Consider the following 22405-nt stretch of genomic DNA (forward strand, 5'->3'; position numbering starts at 1 on the left):
GGGTGGTAAGGTGTTATTTAATGCTCTCATACCTCCCCAAGGGGATCCTGCACGAGAACTAATCTTGGCCATTTGATCCGAGTAAAGTCACAACGTGGCCCAGTTCTGAAAGCGTCCTATTGGGCCCCGCATTACGGAGGGATATCGTATTCTATTTAATTTGTGCATCCAAGCACTCCCTGGCACCTCTTACGTCACCCCAGTAGGAGTGGATACACAAGCTTTGATATCCAACACGGCAGAGTAGGCTGACGGACAGCGAGTCGCAACAAGCTTTGACCGGCACATATTCCTCACATGGCTACATGTTTGTCTCTTCTCCATTTTCTCCATTAAGCCTGTCATGTATGCTTGCTTTGCAATAAACTCCTTGCATACATGCAACCAGCCATAAAAATGCATGCCTTCTTTCAAAAGCAATAACTTTTTTTTCCATTTGTTTTTTTTTTTGTTTTGTTTTGTTTTTTTGCCTAATTTTATTCAGAGGAGACATTTTGTTTCAGATGCAGCGCTATAGTTGTAAATCTGCTTTCCCCCCCTCCTCATAGAAAAGTAGAAACCATCCACAGTTCTGTTTTTTTCCCTTTTCCTCTTGGTGTTATACTGTTGTGTAACGACTCTTATTTTCCTCCCAACTCTTGTTTTAGCTGTCTGTTTGTTGTGTGTGGCATACATGTCTTTGTGTCCCTGTCTTCCTTTTTTCTGTCTGTTTGCTTTTTGTTTGTTTTTTGTTTTGGTTTGGTTATTTTTTGGTTTGCTCCTCGTTGCGGTTCCTAAGAACACCTCCCTAAACGTGCCTTTTCTCCCCGCCGTGATTGGTTGATCAGGTCATCAGGGGAAACGAAGAGCGGGGAGATGCTGGAGCTCACCATGAGCAACATCGGCGCCGATGTGCTGGAGCTGCTGCTGGAGTTCGTCTACACGGGTTCGCTGGTTATCGACTCGGCCAACGCCAAGACGCTGCTGGAGGCCGCCAACAAGTTCCAGTTCAACACCTTCTGCAAAGTCTGCATCTCCTTCCTGGGTAAGTTATTTGGGACCATTCTGATTAATACGTCATGTTGCAAAAAGATTCATACCCTTAAAAATGAATGCATCCTGTTGTCGTACAACCAGAAAATGTAATGTATTTTATTTGGAGTTTGTGATGTGCCAACTCAAATTGGTGCATATATATGAAGTGGAATGTGAATAATTAATAGTGGTGCTTCTAAAAAAAAAAAAAAAAATCAGAAAAGTGTGGTGTATATTTGTTCTCATTGCTCTTTTAATCTGCTACCCCTTAAATTGCAGTCAGTTGCGTGCCATCCAACATGTGATTTAATCTCAGTGTAAAACCAGCAAAACAAACAAAAAAAAAAAATCATCATAATCTACACAAAACAAAAAAGGTTAGAGATAAAACAATACCCCAGTTTTTTAAAGATCTCGTGGAGCAATGTTCAGTCTTTCAAGCAAAGTGTAACGTGTTTTAAAACTTCAAATCTGCCGTCCACCTAAACCAACGGGCCGGGCGAGGAGAACTTCATTCAGAGAACCAGCCAAGAGGTCCAAGCTAACTCTGGAGGAGCTGCAGGGATCCAAAACTCAGGAGTAGAAATCTCACTACATTATCATGATTATTATAAACTCCACAAATCTGGTCTTTGTGGAAGAAGGAGCTCTGGCCAGATCGGATCTAAACTGATGAGTCGTTGAAAACTATCACTATAGATCAACAGATCATACAGAAGGTAATGCGTGGTAAGGGCAGCATAGTGCTGGGGGAAATTTTCTGTATGTGGAAAGAAGCTACTTAAATCTGACGGGAAGGCAAGTGGAGCTAAATGCATTACAATCTTTCTGGGAAGCATGTTAGAGGCGCCAGTGGACTTGAAATTGGGAAGAGTTAATTAAACCTTTCAACAGGACAAACATTCAGTCAGAGCTACAGTGAAGTTTAGGTTGAAGCATAGTTATGTAGTCGAACGGTACAGTCAAAATCCAGACCTAAATCCAATTAAGATTCTGTTAGATTTGAGAATAGCTCTCCATCAAACTGGACTAAACTTGAAATATTTAGCGATAAACAATATTCAGACATTTCAGTCTATAGATGTGTTTAGCAGGGCTGTTGTAAAAGAATATTTTAGTAATTGAGTACTCTCTCGATTATTGTTATGATTAATCGAGTATTCGGAAATCTCTCTCCTCCTCTCTCTCGTATAAATATACCAGCAGCATTTTCCCTGCATTCGCTTTGAAACGGTAAACATGCAGTGTCGGGAGGAAAAAGGCTGTCATACTCCAAACATCTTATTGGTCCTTCGAAAAACAATAAAAACTCGGAGAATTTGACATTATGCTGCTAGCCCTTAGCGACAATTCATAGGCGGAAGTGAGAGCGCTGCCCAATACGAATAATGACCTGGCTTGAAAACAGCACGCTATATAATAAAATTAGCAAAGCTTCCAGGCAGATAAATTTTCCTGGAGGAATTTTAATAATCGAGGTCCTTGAATCATTGGAGGAATTGTTACAGCTCTAGTGCAAAGTCGGCGAAGACTTAACGGCTGTAAATTTAGCAAAACTTGCGACTACAAAGTGTTGACTAAAAAGAAATGCATGCCACACTTTTCAGTCTTTAAGAAATTACCTGAAACCATGTGTCCTTTCTACTTCACAGTTATTTCATTTGCCAGTCTATCACATTAAAGGTTGAGGTTATCAAGCAGGGAGGAAAAAGTTCAAGGAATTAATTCTTTTTTATATATATATATATATATATATAAACAGAAAAGCTTTTCCAGTCTGCACAACCTCACAGTCGGTCTAGGCCAGAACTTACATTTCCTCCCGGAGTTAAACATCATGCTCGTTTTTGTCATGTCTCCACAGCTCATAGCTCTGTTAGAATTGGACTTGCTAACTCTCTCAGCTGGGCACGGTGCCTCTGATCCGCTCCCGGTGGACAGGACCGAGCATGAGCACAGATTTCTAAAAAGGTCAGGGAACAATTGTCACTTAAATGTCAAATCTTCTAGCCTGGAGAATGATGGAGTTGAAAAATAGCTAAACAGATTTATACCCACAAGAAATAAAAAAGGTGCGGAAAGTGGAGCATACAAGGGGCGTGGTTACAGGAGTCCTAAGGGGTCGCATGAAAGGCAATGGCATGTTGCAGATGTCGGTGGGTGAGGCAACCAAAAAAAAAGCTGCAAATGTCAACTTTTGCATTCCATTTAAGAGATTGTTTTGAGGTATCTGTAACACAAGGGAAGGGCATGTTGGCATAAAGGTCAGCAGCAGGAAAAAAAAATGTAAAGGAGAAGTGGAAGCACATGATATTGATTTGTTTTCTCGATTTGGGAAAAAGGGAAAAAAAAAAAAAAGCAGAGAACACATTTGTTACCTTCATTGCCAGCGAGACGTCAATCCATTCTTCCTCGACAAGATTCATGACATTTCATCGCATTAGAACGAGAGAAATACAGGCACAAGCGCATGTCCTTGAGCAGAGAGGAATTGATACCGCGTCAAGAATTATTGAAGTTTGTAACAAATACACCTAGGATAAATGGCAAACATTTCCTCAACCTATTTCCAGTATACCGCTTTGACCTTTATTTATCCACCCTCGGATTCAGGGAAACTGAGGCAAGGCAGAGTGTTTTTGCGTGTGCGCCGCTCTAGCTGAAGTCAGGAATCTTTTATGTAAGATTAGTATTGCTGCGTCAACAGATGGAGCCTTGCAGAAATATTCCTGGAACTTTCTCACACTTTGCCATGTTACATCCCTTGTCTGTGTATTTTATTGTGTTTCAATATGTTAGATCCACCTACGGTAGGAAAATCTATAGTTTTCCACCAAGACATGGACATCTACCTAAACCTGAAAGACACAGAAAGAATTCAATCAGCCAATAGACCTTTGTTATTCTGGAGGAGCTGCACAGCTCAGGTGGGAGAAACTTTCGCCAAGATAATTTCTCATCGTGGATGATTTGAATTTCCCCGTTGTGGAAGTGCAGCAAAAAGTTTCTTTTATTTATTTTTTAAAGAAAGTGTCGAAGTCTTGTTTGCAGTTTTCCGTGCACGTTGCACATCAAACATGTCGAAAAATGTTTCCTGGTGTGAGGCAGAGTGAGTGTCCTACATGTCTTGGTTCAGTGGCTCAGTCAAAGTCCGAACTCAAATAATTTTCAGATCATCTGGGAGAAGTTAAAAATTGATGTTTATACACACTCTTCATCCACTCTCACTGAGCCTGTGCTATTTTGGAGAAAAACGGGGAAAGGTTTTTGTCTTTAGATGTGAACTGAATTTGCTGCCAAGGATGTTTCTACAAAGTATTGACTTAGAGGGGCTGAATATGAATGAACTCCAGGAGGAAATGTAAGTTCTGGCCCAGACGGTACGTGAGGTTGTGCATACTGGAAAAGCTTGTCTGTTTGTAGAGTGTCCTACACAAAGATTAAATCCTTGAACTTTTGTCCCTTATGCTTCCACACTGCAGCCTGAACTTTTTTGTGACAGGCTAGAAATGACAAATGGTTTCAATTAACTCATTTCTTAATTCACTTTAAATTTAAAAGGAGCATCTTTTTCCTTCCACTTCAATACGATGTGCTATCTTGTGTTAGTGTATCATATAAAACTCTTATGAAATACATTTCAATCCATGGTTAAAACAAGAAAATGTAATGCATGTAAATATTAAAAGGTTAAATTATTAGTTTTGCAAAGCGCTGTATTTACAAATGTCACATGCAATATGCAAACCTTTTTAAAAATGCTCATATTGTCAGTCACACAGCTGTATTCTCAACAAATTAAGCTGTGATCCTAGTCACATCAAAGAAATTAGAAGTTCAAGATAATGTTTTGAAGATGTAAACACCTGCCATGAAATATTTTCATATCTGGTTTGTCTAGGCCCAAACTGAGCTCTGATCAGGCATCAGGCCTGCTTTTATTCGCCATTTTGGTTTGGCTTTTGTTGATTTGTGTTTCACAAAAGCTTCACTGACCTTTTCATTGTCTGATAATTGTTTAGGGAAGACTCTCTCAGACTCTCTTTACTGATAAACACCTTGGTGTTGCTTTTTCTTTGATGGTCATTATTTAATCAGGCCTCGTTCAGCGACCAGCAAACTGTTTGATCTCGACCTCCGCCGCTTCGGTGTGTACGCCCGCTGTCCAACAGGGACGTCTCTTGCGATTAACGGGGATAGTGTTTGTTGACGTCGCTGTAAATGCTCCACCGGTACGCCAGATCACAGAACGTGGCTTAAGCCTTGTTCCCGCTGGCCTGGCCATCAGGGTAGCAACACTATTTTTGTGTGTGTGTGCGTGAGTGCACACGCGTAGGGTAGATCCTGGGATCTGACAGGACTTCTTTGAAGTGGCCCAGTTAATCCCACATCCTGCTCCCTGATATCCTCCACCTCACGCCTGGGTTGTGAGCGATCGATTCCCCCAGTTGTTTGTCCCCGAAGCTGTTTTGAGTTATTACAGTTGTTCTCCCTTAGTCTCAGGCAGATACAAAGCCCGGTAGGCTCTGAGTGTGTGCTACCTGAAGCTGCTTTGTCTGTTTTTGTGGCTTCTTACATCTTTTTATGGATGTCTGAAGTGCGTTTTGTTCCCTTTGTCTTAATCTATCAGCCTTTGTCTTTTGTTTCTTTGTTTCTCCGCCCTCTCCCTTATTTGTCCCTTTCTCCTTGTCTTCCCGACCTCCTTTATCGACTCCAGAGAAACAGTTGACTGCTGCTAACTGTCTGGGTGTGCTGGCCATGGCCGAGGCCATGAGTTGCACTGAGCTCCATAACATGGCCAAAGCGTTTGCACTTCAGAACTTCCCTGAGGTGAGTTGAGATTGATCCTCTCCATCATCATCTTTACATCTATAAAGAAAATGGATTAATTAATTATCACTAAATATATTGATGGGTTTTTTTGGTATTTCAAAACTATAATTAACTTGTTTCTCTCACATTAATAATGTTTTTCTGTTTTGAATGTCCCTATGATGAAGCTATGAAGTGGTACATTTCTTACTTCTTGCTTACTTCCTTATGTATTTTTCCTCTTTGCATAATTTTGTCCACAGTAAATTAAAATTTATGCTCCAAATGCCTACTCTGAAAAATGATTTAGATTTAATATCATTTAATCCTTCCACTTCAAATAAAAAGCATTTACTCCTGTCATTAAAAGCCCACTTTTATCTCTATGAGTTGAGGTTTGATTATTGTGTTATTCATGCCAGTAATGAGTGTATGTACACTTTTGACCAGAATAGTGCATGGGAAGATTGGTCTGCTCTGCTTCGTAACAGAGCAGCTTTCAGATAAATTACTGAGAAAATTACAGACAGATACCCACTAACAAACAGAGAACTTCAAAGACTTCTCAGTTGTTGTTTTTTTTTTTTAAGCTTAAATTGGAAGCAAATCGCACTAAATTACCTACTATAGAAAATGAGAGCATCAGAGCATGGCATCAGAAAATGCACTCCAGGGTTTGAAAGCATGCTGCTTCTCTGACCTTGTCTTTGCAAGAATAAAAAAATACATCATCTTAACCTTTGGTTGGGGCGATGTAGACAGCCAACCATTTATAAGGCTTTAGAGAAGCAGGTTTCAAAAAGATGATAGGGCCACATAAAGATATAAATGTGTTCTTTAGCACATTTTTACTTTAGTCTTTTTCAAGCTGAAAAAGTATTCATTACACCTGAACTTTTCACTTTTAGTCACATAATCAGAAACATTCAGTGAATATTTTGTTATTTTAACTGACAGACCAGCATGAAGTAGCACAAAGCAGCACAGCCACTTGTAGTTGTGGTCAATTCAATGCAAATTGTATAAATTTTTGATTGACTTACACACTGGCCATCAACAGTTTTTTTGTCAATTTGGCTAGCTGTTACTCCCATATAAATAGTGAAATCTTTCCATGTATTCTGAAAGTATTTCTAAAGTTTGAACTGGCCAGGCGTTCATGGTTTAACTGTAATTGGTCTTATATGGCTGAGTACAGATAATGAAGGCAGTTTTTACACCTATAATTGGTTCACTTTGGTATTTAATTGGAGTTTAACAAGTAATCTTTTCAAGTGGTGCGGTTGGAGTAGCAAATGTAAATGCATGGATAAATAGTGTGCTGTTATCTAGTGGGAAACAATGAGAATTTAATCAAATCTTTATTTTTGCCACAATTTTATGCAAAACATGTGCATAGCGAATGACTTGGTGAAGATGTCTTCAAAGTTGCATGGGGCTTCACAAAAAAGCCACGCCGCCATTGGTATTAGTTTGTTTACACTATCCCATAATGCACCTGGGCACAGGGTATCACATTCACAGGTCAGAAATAGTTGGAAAACATAAATCAGACTGTCTTTGAATAAAGATTGTCTCCATTCTGGTCAGGTTTTTGTGACATGAGAGGGTTTTTTTGTGTACCTTTTGCAGGTTTTGTCCAGACAGCACAGTGAGCTGCCTGGTGAAGGACATTTAGATAGATGTCGGCAGATGTCTTCTTCAGCAAAGGTTACAATCATACTGAACTGTGTGGCCCGTTTTGGGGTGAACCTAAAAACTAGTTTTAGCTTCCTTTCAAATAATTCCAGTCAATAAAGCTGACTTGGACAAAGCCACATTTGTGCTGTTAGAAAGTGCCTCACTTCATAACTTTTGTCTCTTTGCACAGAGTTACTGTAGGCACCAGGGTCAATGCCCCTGTCTGTCAATTAAAGATGAGGCTACCCACCTGGAGACAGTTAGCTTAGCCTAATATAAAAGCTGGACGCTGGGGGGAAACGGCCAGCCTGTCTCCCTTCAAACATGAAAAAAGTTATACATTATATATTAGCTCTGCTGTGAGGCTTCCAGCCAGGAGAGACAGCAGTAGGTCGATGTGCCTGCCACTGGTTATAAAGAGATCTGCTGTATGTGAAATCGCTAGTTATTGACTGCATTTGTGCACTGTCTTTGCCTCTGCTTTTTTTTTTGTATTTTTTTTTTCTGGGGCCGGGGGGGTTGAATGACACATTTTCATCTTCATCGTGAAATAAAAATATAGTATCCAGCGATCATTACTTCTTTAGAAACACCACGACTCTTAAGGCTCCATTTCCCCCTTCAATACTGTTTTGTTGTTCTCATCATTTTCTAACATCTTTGTTTGGGTTAAACAATCAGGAGAATCTTGTTTTGTATGAGATGAAATCAGAAAATCAAAAGGGTTCAGTATTTCACGAAAACATTTTCAAAAAAGAATTGAAGGTAGCATTGATTGTGCTTTAAAATGACGATGTGTGTCTGGAAAATACATAATACTTTCCTTTTAGTGGCCTAACCCTGCTTTAAACTTTTTCCATTAGGGTATCGGAGTAAAGAGCTGAATACAGATGCATGCAGGAGTTTATAATTGTGAATAAAACAATCTATAAACCATGTTTTCTTTCCTTCTATTTATAGTTGCCCTACTTCTTGTTGATACGTTACATGAAATTGTGAGAATGCAGTACCGTTTGTCATTTTAAAAATGTCACGCACAAACATTTTCAGGGGGTTTGAATACTTTTGGAAGGTGGTGCACAATTTGGAGGTTTTCCCCCCCCAAAAAATACAAGTGGAAACCAGCAAAACAGCTGTATATCCCTAGAATTTTTGCACTTCACTTTTCATAATGGCATGTGTCTGAACGTCACACTAGACAACCCATCAATGCCTGAGGATGAAACTTTCCAGTTTAATTTGAAGTCATATTAAAAATCTTTCACTATTTACTACCTTCCAGGTGGCGGGTCAGGAGGAGATTTTAAGCGTGTCCAAGGAGGACCTGGTGGCATATCTGTCCAACGACAGCCTGAACACAAAGGCAGAGGAGCTGGTCTATGAGACTGTCATCAAATGGATTAAACAAGACCCCAGTTCAAGAGTACAGGTAATAAAGAAAAAAAAACTTTCTTCTTTTTTTATTTTTTTTTTTACGTTGAACACATGGTGCATCTGTAGCATGAAACAAAAGCGTCAAGACGTTACCTGCTAATCACTGACAGCTCAGACCCCGTAGGTATGTAGAGTAGCATTAGAGCAGGTCTTCTGTAGAGCTGTCATCTCTGAGCGATGCACAGCATGAAAAACCAGACAGGTAACTCCGTGTTCTTCCCCTCGTTCAGTGATCATCAACTTTGTTCTTAAGATGTATCCCAGCTCAGCAGCAGTTCGTAATCCCAGGACCGCTGTGCTCTCCGAATGTGCTCTATTGTATTCGAACTCAAAAAGAAAATACGGTGAGCACAGCGTCTTTTCCTGCCCTGTAAACAGGTGTAATCTGTTCCTTCAGCCTGCTAATCATAATCAAAGGTGGTATCACTCAGATGGGTATTGGCAGCAACGTACAGCAGGCCAAATTTTAACCGCAGCGCAATCGATGAGTCCGAAGGTGAGAGCTCCAGGTACAGCGGCTTGTGCGAGAAGGTAGATATACTCCTGCTCTTGTGGCGCATATATTCAGCTGGAGGAAAAAAAAAGGAAAAAACTCTGGGGTCGTGAGGTATTTATGGCTCTATGAATTTCAAAGTGATGATTTTAAAGTATTTTATTGCTGTTTTAAAATGTAGTTAAGGTTATATCAGACAAATTACCTTGGTCCATCACTGTGAGATTCATTCCCTAAAAATAATGTGTTCTCATCAGGCGGCAGGTACTGGCTCACATGAGCCGAATCACTGGCAGTGCAGACCTCAGCAATCAGTGTTTCATTACTCAGAGCACACACAGAATTAGAATCTCTCACCTTTTGAATGAAACCTTTAGCATTTATCATTGGATATGTGGTGGTGTGGCGATTATAGGCAAAATACATCAGATGGTGGTTGGTGGGAAATCTTTAGGTATCAAATGACTTGCAAAGAAATATCCTTGAACATTTCAACGTCGCGTCGCATTACGACCACAAACTAAACATCCATAAATGCGAAGAGGTACGAAAAATGACGCATGGTTTTCAGAAATCCTTTGCTATTAAAATTTTTCCCTTTCAGTCCCCGTTACCTCTAAATGTAGCCCGGTTCTGCCAGCTGTCATTAAAATTCAACTTATTGGTAAAAAGAGGTTAAATGTGTGCGTTTACGTTTAGCATAAACCCAGCTGCTCTGTGACGGCGTCAGATGTTTGTTGGAGAACATTGTTCGACAAACACATTCATGAAAACTAAGGAAGATGGAAGATAATAACTTCTTAAAGAGCTTAAACGGGTTTGGTCATAAAACAAAACAGAATAGAAATAACCTTTACTGTCTCTGAATGGGGAAACTCGGGTGGGCCAGCAGAAAAGTGACAGGCAATTCCAAGAATGTTGATTCACATAAAAAAATAAAAATACAAAAATAGAAGTAATAACAACACGCTGTACAGTAAGACAAAATCTACAGCGCAACAAAATACGGTCCGGTTATTAAAAATAGCATACTCTTATTCAAAGGAATATTAAAGTGTGAGCGTAGGATCATTTAAAAACATTTTAAAATGTCAGGTGAGGACCTTTCTTATGAGCTTATCCAAACGCTTCCTCTCAACTGTAGATGAGCTGCTGCTCCAACATACATGGCTGAAGCTACTATAGAGTTAACACTCTGTAAGACCACAGTCTCCTCAGCAGGTAGTGTCTGCTTTGACCCTTCAGTGAACAATAAACCAGTCCAGTTTATTTTTCTGGTCAACACCCAGGTACTTAGAAGAGTCCACTATCTCAATGTCCACTCCACTTTTTGGCATGCATGCAAAATTCTACATGTGGAGGGAAATCGACACTGCAAGTCTTTTTTTTTTAAACACAGTATCCCATCATGAAGCATGGTGGTGGCACGATCATGCTGTGAACATGCTGTTCTTTAGCTGGGACAGGGATGATTAGGCAACTTTCTAGGAATTTTGTTTGGGGCTGTAAAAGACTTGATTTTTGGGGTAGACTTTTAATTTTCCACCTGGTTCCTGCAATTGGAGATAACTGCTTAAGATGTTTGGCTGCTCATGTGTTAAAGTAGCTTAAAAAGTCAAGTCCTGAATCTAACGAAGAAGCTGTGCCTGGAGCTGAGCTATTTTTCAGTGTAAACCTGGACAAGAGATGCCACTAAAGACTTGCATAAATCCAAATACATCAAAAAGTGATTCTGTAAAATATTCACTTGCTATAACTTATTACAAACGCACCAGACACTTACCTGATTTTTATTCTTGAAAATGATTTTAAAGCTCTGCATTCTTTTCCTTCAACTCAAAATGTGTGAAATAATCTGTTTTGGTCTAACACTTGAAAGTTTGTGGTTGTGGATATGATTTGATGAAAATATATATATATAAAAATTGAGTGGTATGCATGCATTTGCAAGGGACAGTAACCCAGAGCAGGGACCAGATGTTCATCGTTACTATGAAATCGTTCCACGTAATTAAGCTGCGGAGAAACTTTTTCCACAGGATTCTGTGAAGAAAAATGAATTTCTGAGCTACCTGAACTTTCCCACATCAGCAGCTTTTAAGATAAAATCCTGGTTAACCTCTCTCAGTTCAGTTCACCGGACTCTTTCAATCTCACACTCTGTTGGCAAGGAGCACAGGCGAGTTAGTCAGATGAAGTAGAAGTTTTCCCGCTTGTCTGAACAACCCGCCACGCTGGTTCCCGAAACGAGACACCGGGGGGGGTTGTGGGGGGTCAGCCCGCCTTCAGGAAGGAAACGAACGGTGCTAGAAATCTCGTAAAACGCATCTAAGCGATAGAAAAGGTCGAGGGGTGGCTGAGAAAAGACGTGGTGTAAAATGGCAGCGGCGTTCCGATTTGGTTCCTGATGGTTTGCGCCTCAGCATGCGGCCATGACACCCAGAGAGCAGTAATGTGGTTGAGCTTTCAGTCAAGCTCAAATTTCCTGCCCATATGTGATACATAAAAAAAACACAGCAAGCCTCCTGTCTGCCCGACTTTATATGCTTGGTCCAACTCCGGTTCGTCATTCCTTTATTTCCTCGCCTCGTTCCCTTCTCCCCATTTGGAGCCGGAGCATGGCAGAAATCATTCCCCCAGAACCTGTGACACTTTTTAATGACGTGTCAGGGCAGAATGTCACTGAACTGCTGCGGGTAAGAGAAGAAGGGGGGAAAGTAGCAAAGGGCAAGGAAGCCTTAAGCCTTGACAGAACTGTATGCATTCAGCCGAACATGCGCCTCATGTGTCTTTGCAGGCTTGTGGGTCTGTGCATGTGCTGTAAGCTGCAGGCTATAGAGTGGAAAAGTGGCATATTGAAGACGCTGGGTAAATAATATGCAATTTTCCCTTTCCACTATGCTGTCACTAACAACCGATGGCACCAGGAAATGGAGCCCGGACATCGCTTAGAGACACGAATAGCATTTGGGCGTCAGAAATGGCTTTGCTATGAGACACAAAGCATAGAAATTGAAGTTGAGAATCCTTTCTTTTCTTTTTTTTTTATGTGCATGTCATTGAACGTGTACCGTCCTGCGAGAGTTGGTCTGTCGGAGGGTTGGGAATGAAAGAGAAGCTGCTAAAGCTTTAAAAGAAAGTGATACAGCCTCTCAGCCGAGGAGTATCTGTGGAATTTATAGCCAAATCAAGTGGTGGGTAAATCAACCGCAGTAACGTCTTTGTATTTATAGGAAGAGTTTGACGTATTTTATATTGGCTCTTTTTTGTCCTCTACTTTTAAAGCAGCTGATGACAAGATTGATGATGGGCTATAGTTGCATATATCGTGCATAACATTATGACAACATTATATTTCAATGCCAAAAACAATCCCTTGTCCGTTGATGATTGGAGACTAGACTCAAAGTCAACACAAGTCTGATGTGTTCCTTAAAGAGGGTGAGCTATCTTGCTTAAATAGGCCACAACCATCAATGAACACAATATTGTTGGTGGTCATAACACTATGCTTAATCTTTATTCATCATTCAAATAAAAAGAGAGGAAATTGTGTCGAATATATAAATAAGGGTTAAAAAAAGTGCATCATTAAAAAGTTACATAGTTACTTTTTTATGAGCAGCAGAAAGTTTTTCTTGTAGATTTCACAAAGGAAGTTAGAACGTATTCCCAGTCAAAGTATGGCCTTTCTTTAACTATTTCTTCCAATTGATGCAACACCAAGGAAACTGATTACTAACCCAGCCAAAGGATCAATGCAGTTTTTGTTGGGGTTTTTTTGTTGTTTTTTTACTGGTGTTTTCATTTTTACTCTATAATTTAAAATGTCACTCAAAACAAACAAAAGTTCAGGTAAACTTAAAAATGTGCAAATTAGAGACAAATTGTACTTAATTACATTAATGTGGGCAAATGTAACTTGTGTATATGAATAATTTTTTGTTTTTGTGGAAAAATAAGTATTTATTTAAATTCAAGGTTATATACACAATCGAGTTTTGTATTGTAATAATAATAATAATTTTGTGGTTGTGTCCACAAAATTAAATTTTTTGTGTTTAACCAATACTTACTCCCAAAGTTCCTGCTGAACAACTTTGCATATATCTTACTTAAAACATTCGTGCTAAGCTAGGACAGAGTTAGGGTGTTTCTTTTTGAGAATAACATTAATAATTTAGCTTATGTCATTTAAAAACATTAAAAAAAACCTTGTCTCCCTGTTTCATTAATTTTTTTTTTTTCTTTAGGCATAATAAAATGTAATGGTTAGTGTTTATGCTGCTCTCTGCCTTGTTTTACACTCTTGTTCACTGTGAACATTGTTGTAAAGGCTGAAAATTATGCCCACTTAGTTGGGCATAATTTCCAAATTGTTTGGTCAGCATGATGACAATTTATATGGTCTAGCTTTAAAAGTCATGCACTAAAAAAAATCGGTATTGTTATTATTTTAATGGCTTCCTAGCCCACTGGAGTTGCAGGTGGCATACTCAGATTAAAACAGGGCATTTCTAATTTATAATCGTTAATATATTTGTGTTTCAATCAGATCCCTTTTGGTGGTTTCACAGAAACAAGCAGGAAGTTGAAGAGGCCACGTGATGCGTCTCGGAAGGTGCTGACAGAGCCCTTCCATTCTTCCTTTCACCCAGGGACGATTACAGACACTTCATTCTTATTATAAACTCCCCGGCTCGGCTAAATCCTTGAATAGGACCTCCATTACACGACACTTCAACATATTTCAGAAAGGATCCTATCTTGCCAGGTGACTCAGCTTGACGACAGAGGCTGATTAATTGGCTTTTTGGAAGGTGGCCAGCTAATGTAACAACTCCAAAGGACAGTTAATGGTGCATTTCCATGATAAAAAAAGGCCAGCCTTGCTATTAAAAAGGACCTCCTGTCCACTCATCAGAAATAACAGCAGCTTGAGCTGACATTTGTGGTTTCCATACCAAATTAATGCAGTTAAATGTATTAGTTCTGACACAGTGCTGCTGATTATTTGGAATGTGTGTCTTTTTTTGTTTTGTTTTGTTTTTTTTACTCCAATCATCTCGTAATATAGTAACTTTCTTCCTCCTATCAGCACTCATTAAGCAGTAGAAGAAAAAAATCATTTTCCCAGAACAAATGATGCTATCATTATGTAGTTAGTGTATAAAATTATTAAAGGGAGGGAAACGCTTTGAGGCTGAGCGTCGATATGAACTGAGTTTCCCTCACTGTTTCACGATTCATTTACCTTCAGAGGCAACAATGACCCCCGCCATCTCAAGCATGGCTTTTAATTTAGTGATTTCTCCTTTTAGGCTCCAACTTCAAAATGGAAACTTCTGATCATCTTGATCTCCTGCGGGAGTGTTTAATTTGCTTCTGGATAAGATCGGCGGTGTGACGATGATCGCCCGTGTACAGGGGGTTCCTAGGCAGGCTTAAAAGTCAGGAAAATTTTAATATCATTTTCTAATGCTTGATAAGAATTAAAAAATATATAGCAAAATTGAGTCTCTAAACTTTATTTCTGACTCCATTATCTAAAAGTTACAATCAAACTTTCTGGTAAATGAAGGGCTTTTTACTTGTTTTTATATCGAAGGGTGTTTGGCTTCAGTACCTTGTTTGTAAATTTCTGGAACGTGGAAATGGAAAATTTGGTAGGAACCCTTCTTTTAGCAGAGATTTAGCAGTTTTGTGGAGTGAGCCAACTTGAACGAGGCACATACCACTGTCTGTGATTGCTTTAAAAAGACAGAACAAAGCAGGAAAGATCAATCCTGCGGGTAGCGTTTGCTGCTCTCCTTGGAGAGCAAAGCCACCTGGGGATTAACGCGCAACTCTTTGGTTGTCCTTGTCTGTATTCACGTTACAATCCTGAACATTTACATTCGTGTATGAGCCCATGTATGACCTGCATATTCAATAGAAGAGGATCCGATGTGGGGCTGTGAACTCCGGATGTCCGTTCTCATCTGCGTCCTTTAATGTCCTCCAGCGCTCTCTGTCCTGATGTGTGCAGCCAGTGGAATTGCACTCATTCAACCACAGTGGCTGGAAATCCAGAGGCAGTTCATCTCCTCTGGGTTCGCTTATGAACACAGAGGAGACGCATGAGTGGTGTCATTTACAGAAACTAATGAGTTAGCTCCTTTTTGTGTTGTTTTCAAATTTAGAAGAAACGGTAAAGGTGTTCTGTTGTTAAGCAGGAAGAACCCTAATTAGATGAGTAGGGCTTTCAAAAGGGTTCAAAACATTTTGATGAACAGCTGCAAAGTCTTCTGAGGTTTGTTTGCACCAGTTACTCTGCTAGTAAAGAGCAAGCCCTCATAGCATGATGCTGCCACCATGGTGAGGGTGTTAGCTTTCCTCCAAAAGAAGCATGTTGCGTTTGATTTTGATCTCCTCTCACATTTGCCGTGCCCCGTAATACATGGTTCCCAGAAGTCTGAACCAGAAATGCGCCATATTAGTAGTCAAGAGGGGGCGCAATACATAGCAGACCCATGGCTTTGAGACCAACAAAAAGAAAATATGAGGACGCCCTTGACCAATGTGTGAGAGAAAGATATTATTGACAAAATCTCTGCTGTCAGGATCGACCTGTATGAGACGGAGAATGAAAATATGTCGACAATGTAGACGAGCTGCCTCCGATATCATTACTACGGTATAGTTAGTGACTTGGTGAACATGAAGAGTACGTACACCGTGAAGGAACTTCGTCTGAAACCAACAGAAGCATACAATCAATTTTTTTGCAACTTTGTAAAGGATGTAGGAATTCTTCACGTGAATAACAAGGTTCTGGTGACTGGCAGAGCAAGTAATAACTTACATGTTGGCTACTGTTCGCTTTAGCTTGAAGATAAAAGCTATATTAGCTAAGCTAATTTAGCCAGTTAGGCAGTAAGTACTACAGTTAAATATCACTAATATTTGTTTTAGTATAACACAGAAGTGGGTAGAGTACTCAAAAATTGTGATTAATAGCTGTAATGTACTTGTATTGTTTAAAAGCTAGGGACAAGGCAAGAACTAGCTCTAAACTTGTTTGCTATCGTCATGGCAACTGCCTGCCAAAATGGCTGTCAATTACAAAGTTCACGGACATAACACATCGCATAGGAACTAGGTATTGAGTTGTGCAGAACATTTGTTGGTCAGTAATACAAAATCACAGTAAAACATGATGAAATTCATGAAAAAGTTTAAGGAATGCAGTTATTTCTGCCCGACACTCTAAGGATTCACTGACTGGAGGCAACCAAACAAAATATATGGTGCTCTGTATAAGACAAAACATGATGTTTTTGTCAGCAAAATGTTTTTGATTAAAACAGTGAAGGGAAGCTTGCTTTATTATTATTATTTTTTATTTTTTTCCCCATGAATGAAGTCGTGCTGAAATAGGCCTCGGAGGAGAACACATGGCACCTGTCAGTAGTTGCTCAGGGCAGCGTTCAGCGTCTGTCCTCCGCTACGTCTCACTCCATCTCCCTTCCATGCTTCTGGCAAATAAGCGCACAGAGTGGTGAAGTCGCAAGAGGACAAACACAGGCTCAGCTAAGCATCACTCGGATTAAAAAATAAATAAAAAATGTACCATTTGGAAGAACATATTTTAGTCATCCATAATATGCTGACAGATGAAGTCACATGCATGTTGTTTTTCTCTTTTTTTTAATAACAGAAACCTGCATCAATAGTGAAGTCTATAAAGCTGAGAATAAATCTGGACCTCTGTTCTATGCAGTTTGAGGAGTGTGTAGTTTTTTTTTTTTTTGTTTTTTTTTTACTTCTCCTGTAATACGTTTTTAGGTATCAGGTTGTCCATTTTTTTACTCTAAAGCATGCGACTATCTGCTAAGAGCAAAGCAAATAGGAGTCTTTGTGTCATTTATTGGAATCTGCCACAGCACTGAATCATCACACACACACACACACACACGCGCACAGTAAGAGGCGTTAGTCCTTGCTGACAGTAGTGGAATGGGAAATGCTCAGCGGACATTTGTCATCTGTGTTAGCGGACCCCCGGCTGCTTCTCTGCTGCTTCTGACAGATCTTAGAGGCTCCCTGTTAGACACTTTATCCTTGCCTTTCACCAAGCTCAACCTTTTCACTTTTGCTGTTCACCTGCCTGAATATTTGTTTCTCTGCATGTCTGAAGAAAAAAGAAAAAAATAGCAGGAAGAAAACAGTCTGGGCTGGTGCTGCAGCGGTGGATTTCCTGCAAGTTTAGCAATAATCGCATGTGGACCTGGCTGCAACGCATGCTTTTTTCTGCTGGCACAGAAAATGTTGGCCTGCTGTTTGTTTTTTTTGCTCTCTCTGTGTGTGTTATTTAGAAACCATTAGAGATTTAAAGTCGCAAATTAGATTTCATATTATAAGTGGATATGCATAAGGATCCTCGTAAATACCTCCTGTCCAAGGAGAACGTAGCCTAGACGAGCATGCGATTGGGCCGGAAAGCTGAAAGAAGTATCACCATATGCTGTCAGTCTCCTGTGGATACCTTCCATGTGTTCAAAGTGTTAAAAAAAATATTGAATTCCCCATTAGAAATGTGACAGATTGCATGAATGAGGCTTATTTTTCTTACGGTTGGCATACTAGCTGTTGAAGTTTGTGTCGTTTGTGCTGTCGCTTGTGTTGAAAACTGCGCAGGATTTTCTGGGATGAACAGTTGTGGTGGTGAAAATGACGGGTCAGAGCGGATATGTGCTCTCATTTGCTCCTCTTGCCAGTGCAGGGGTCAGGGTTTGCCGAGGAGCCAGACAGAGATGGAGAGAAACGGAGCCAAGAGCTTGTCACCTTCTCTCAGGCCGGCGACAGAAACGCTCTCCCCCGCTGGCCCGAGTGTCGCAGGCGCTTTCATTTTACTTGTTCCTGTCGCATACAAGCACACAAATGGGCACAAATGATCATTAAAAGCTTTTAGCACAGCTGTTTATGAGGACTGGATCCAGTATGTGGACTTTCCATGCTGAAAGCGCTTTGTAGTTGCTATCAAAGTTAACGCCCTGAAAGGATTCAGACTATAAATACAAAGACTTTCACTTATCTTTGTGCTATGTTTCGGCATACTGTAAAAGGTCAACTTTTAGTATCGCTTGAAGCCTCAAGAATAAGAATCACAGTGGAAGATTTTATTCTCACTTTTATTTTTTTTTTAAAATAGCGCACACTGGAAAATTAATTGGCTCATTTAGGACAGTGAGGCATTTCTTGGAAGTTTCATTGTTGGAAAGTTTCACAAGTTGACCGTTAAGTGGGAAGTAACCCAGAGATTTAAGGTTCTACTAAGTAATAACAGGCACACTTGTGGAAGAGGTATCCATTGAAAGGTTTTATGTTCTCATTATCTGTCTCAATCCTACAAAAGTAGAAGCTTGAGAGTTGATATTTCATTAAAAACGACGACATGCCTGTACGATGAGAGAAAACTACGTTCGTCTGCGTTAGTGCTGCACAGCACTTGTTCACCTATGACTGCAGTCTTTCATTTTCTTTATACATTTTGCTGGCAAGTCTCCAAATGCTGCTCCAGCACAGCCCAGTTAGGTTATAAAAATACAGTGAATTCACTCCTTTACCCATTCAAACGGTTCTGGAGGACGCAACTCCAAATTAAGTCACTGAAAAGCCACCTACTTGCAGAACTTTCTGTAGAGTTTATTTAAAATATTTGAAAGAAAATGAGGCCTGGGAAGCTGAAATACCTATAATTCTATAAGAGACGCCATTAGCTGGAATTTGCAAAGCAGCCAATCAAGGAGTGTCATTTAGGTCAGCTTGGGTTATCTGAGCAATATTATCTCTGTAGAAGGTGCAGAGCATGTCAACTGATTTAGATGGAGTTTGGCACAGGTTACCTCTCTATGTCACTCTTGTTGTAAAGAGTGAAAAATGATTAGATTTTAGCTAGCTCTGAACACAAGTATGAGCTTTCAGTTTTAAGAATGGAGGTGCAGCTGCTAAAAACGTTGTGGTAGTTGAGCTACAGCAAGGTAGATCATTGATCATGACCCAAAAAGGAGTAGGACATCTTTTTTTCAAATGCATAAAAAAAAATTGCTAAAAAAAACAAAGCAACCTTTTTTTTTGCACTATTTATGAATATTTTCCAATGAATTGCATGGTAAAAGTAGGTACACTAGTATTCCCACAATCTTTGCAAACTGGTATTAAACTCTTAGCCTCACCTGCGATACCTCTGCTGCTATATAGTATTCACATATGTTACGGAAAGTATGTAAGTTTAAGAACTGTGTTTCCTGGGTGGCTCATATGCAGAGGCTGCAGTCCCTGACACAGTTGTCCCCGGTCCGACTCCCGGCCCCGGGGCCATCTCCTGCATATCTTCCCCTTCTCTCTCCTCATGCTTCTTCCTGGCCAGCTGCAGCTGGAGCTGTTCCGGCTTCACAACACAGATCTAATAAAGACCACTAGTGTTACATAAACCTTAAGAAAACTGCATACGGCAAGTTTATTGAAAGTTTTATGTTGATGCACAAGCAGCTATAGTCAAAAATGTAAATAGCCAGTAACAATTTTACTCTCATAGATAACGGGTCATTACCGCAGAGTTTCATTGCACTTCATCATCTTTAATATAGTGACATGTACGCAAGTCCATCGTTTTATACTGTTATAAACATTTGTTAATGATTTAAACATGAACAGAAACGTCTAAAGCTCATAGAAAAGTCTCAGGACTTTTCTATGAGCAGGACTCCCGTTATTTTTCCTTTTCTTTCCGTCTTCTAGGTCTGACAGATTATATTTGAATATTAAGAAGAACTGTCTCTTATTTGCATGGCGGTATGTGCGCGTGTGTGGGAGGAAGACCGCGGAGCAGGGATAGAGGTGGATGGGGAAGGGTGAAGTGAAAAAGTAGTGGGCGTCGTAGCTGGCTAGTTAAAATTAGCGACGGAGAGTAATTGTCCTTTGCTGCTTAATTTATTCCTGTTAACAAGAGGGACAAAGAGAGAGATTTGCACTTACGCTCTCGTTCTCTCTCTCTCTCACACACACACCTGCAGTTGCAGTACATTTCTTAACCCTGGTTGCCATTTATCAGAATTCAGCTTGAGATTTAGGTTTAGGTCACCCAATTGCCCAACTAACCAATTTAACTTTAACCACACCACCCAGTTTTTGCAGCTGCTTGTATTCAAAGTACATCCTGTCATATTTGCAAGAAACTAAAATCTCACTGAAGATGTTCCAACTAGCTGCTGTCATCTCCCCCTGTTTTTTTGTTGCTTCTGTCTCCTTGTCTTCATGCAAGGTGTGTTGGATGGGTGGATGTTTTCTTGTTTGTGGCACCACGAGTCTTTGGCTTTTTACACAGACCAGATGCTCTGTGAGGTAGTTTTACTGCCGTTAAATGATATTTGGCAAGCAAAAAGAGGCTGTAACAGATGTGGGTTAGTACGGAGCTCACGCTTGCTGACTGTTTAGTGGGATGCTTTATATATATATATATATATATATATATATATATATATATATATATATATATAGTTTTCCACAGTTAAAAGAAAACAAAATGTGTGCTGTTGAGAACTGGTGGGGTTTTGTGTGGGTGTGTGGTTTTTACAGTGGGCTCTATCTCTGCATCACTCCAACAAAACCACTTTTAAAAGCAAACCCTATTCTCGCTGTTCTTGCCTTCCTGGTTGAAGCAAACAAAGTTCCCAGTGTCTGAGACTTCATTAAATTGTTTTAACAGAGTTCAAATATTAAGAAAAGCAGACGTCTTTGGAAACGCGCCATAGTACCATCGCAATTAGTCACGTTCCTGTTGCCAAAACAGTGAATTATTTGTCAGTATGTGCAACACTTTTGGGTTAGTTAGTCTGCCCAACAATAAGGGAACTGTGCACAGAGAGGCCTACTACATAGGCCCTTCATAGACGTTAAATGTGGATAAAAATGTGCCATGAGGAACACAATACTGAACAAAGGTTGTTACACAGGTCAGCTGGGTGAGTTCTACATTTTATTCTATTTTTCATGCTTGTTGGTTTGTTTCAATGCTTCTGGAAATGTGAAAATTGAATTTAAAACAAATTTGTTTTTAAGTTAATGAAAATTGTTGGTTTTGCCAAACACAAACTAGAAAATATTCATTTTCATAGAAAATGCAGTGTCAAGGCAAGAACTGAAGGGAGCTGAAATTAACAGAGAAACCTGAGGTGGAGCAGAGTTTAGTGGTAAAACTTTAAAACAGGTAAAGATTTTATTATAAATCTGCTAGAGCAGTTTAAAAAAAGTGATGGTTTAAACATCTGTGTCACTGAACTTGATCTGATTTATTTTTTTATTTATTTTTTTTCATTTTGATTTGTGTAGCGGTGGAAGAGATTAGCTTCTAACTCATTCATTTCAAATTCCATAAGAGACTTTTATTTGAAAGTCAAATTGTATTAGAGAGATGAATTTCCCTATGTTTTAGTTTATAAATGATCGGTTTAACAGTAAATGTGTAAAAAAAAGAGACTAAAAGTGTAGTAGCACTTGTTTTGAACTAATCAAAGCTGAATCATTTACTAATGTTCAAGTGTCTTGTAAAGTTTTTAATTTTTCAGTTGAATGTAAGAAGGAGTTTGACTGATTCAAATACTTTTTCCCTTTAATTTTCTACGAAGAAAAGTTAACTTTTAGAACTTATTTTTTAAATCATAGCTCACGTTTGAATGGTTGAAATAGCAGTACATTTAGAAATTCAGTGGCATTTTAGCCCATTTCTTTCTGTTTTGCCACCTGGTTAAAACTGGCCCCTGTATAGCTTTCATTTTTCTCCTGGGGTCAGAAAAGTCCCAGCAGGAACTACTTTGTTTCTGTCATACATACACATAAAATCTACAGAGCTAAAACGGCTAATAACAAAGACATTTAAGGATTTCATTTGGGAAAATAACATTTAAATGCGTCTCCTAAAAGTTGCAAATA

At 39.5% G+C, this 22405-nt stretch overlaps 1 protein-coding gene across 8 annotated transcripts in view; it reads left to right on the top strand.

Annotated features, from left to right (window-relative positions):
* klhl29 (kelch like family member 29) overlaps positions 1 to 22405 on the top strand; it is a 273850-nt gene that overhangs the window by 173185 nt on the left and 78260 nt on the right. For all 8 annotated transcript variants that reach the window (XM_017302254.2, XM_008398295.3, XM_017302252.2 and 5 more), the window contains 3 exons: positions 828 to 1024; positions 5732 to 5844; positions 8789 to 8935. In XM_017302254.2, the coding sequence (XP_017157743.1) occupies positions 828 to 1024; positions 5732 to 5844; positions 8789 to 8935 (457 nt within the window). The remainder of the gene's footprint in view (positions 1 to 827; positions 1025 to 5731; positions 5845 to 8788; positions 8936 to 22405) is intronic.

Source organism: Poecilia reticulata, chromosome 21 (genome assembly GCF_904066995.2).
Source record: "Poecilia reticulata chromosome 21, P_reticulata-male-v2, whole genome shotgun sequence".
Taxonomy (NCBI): domain Eukaryota; kingdom Metazoa; phylum Chordata; class Actinopteri; order Cyprinodontiformes; family Poeciliidae; genus Poecilia; species Poecilia reticulata.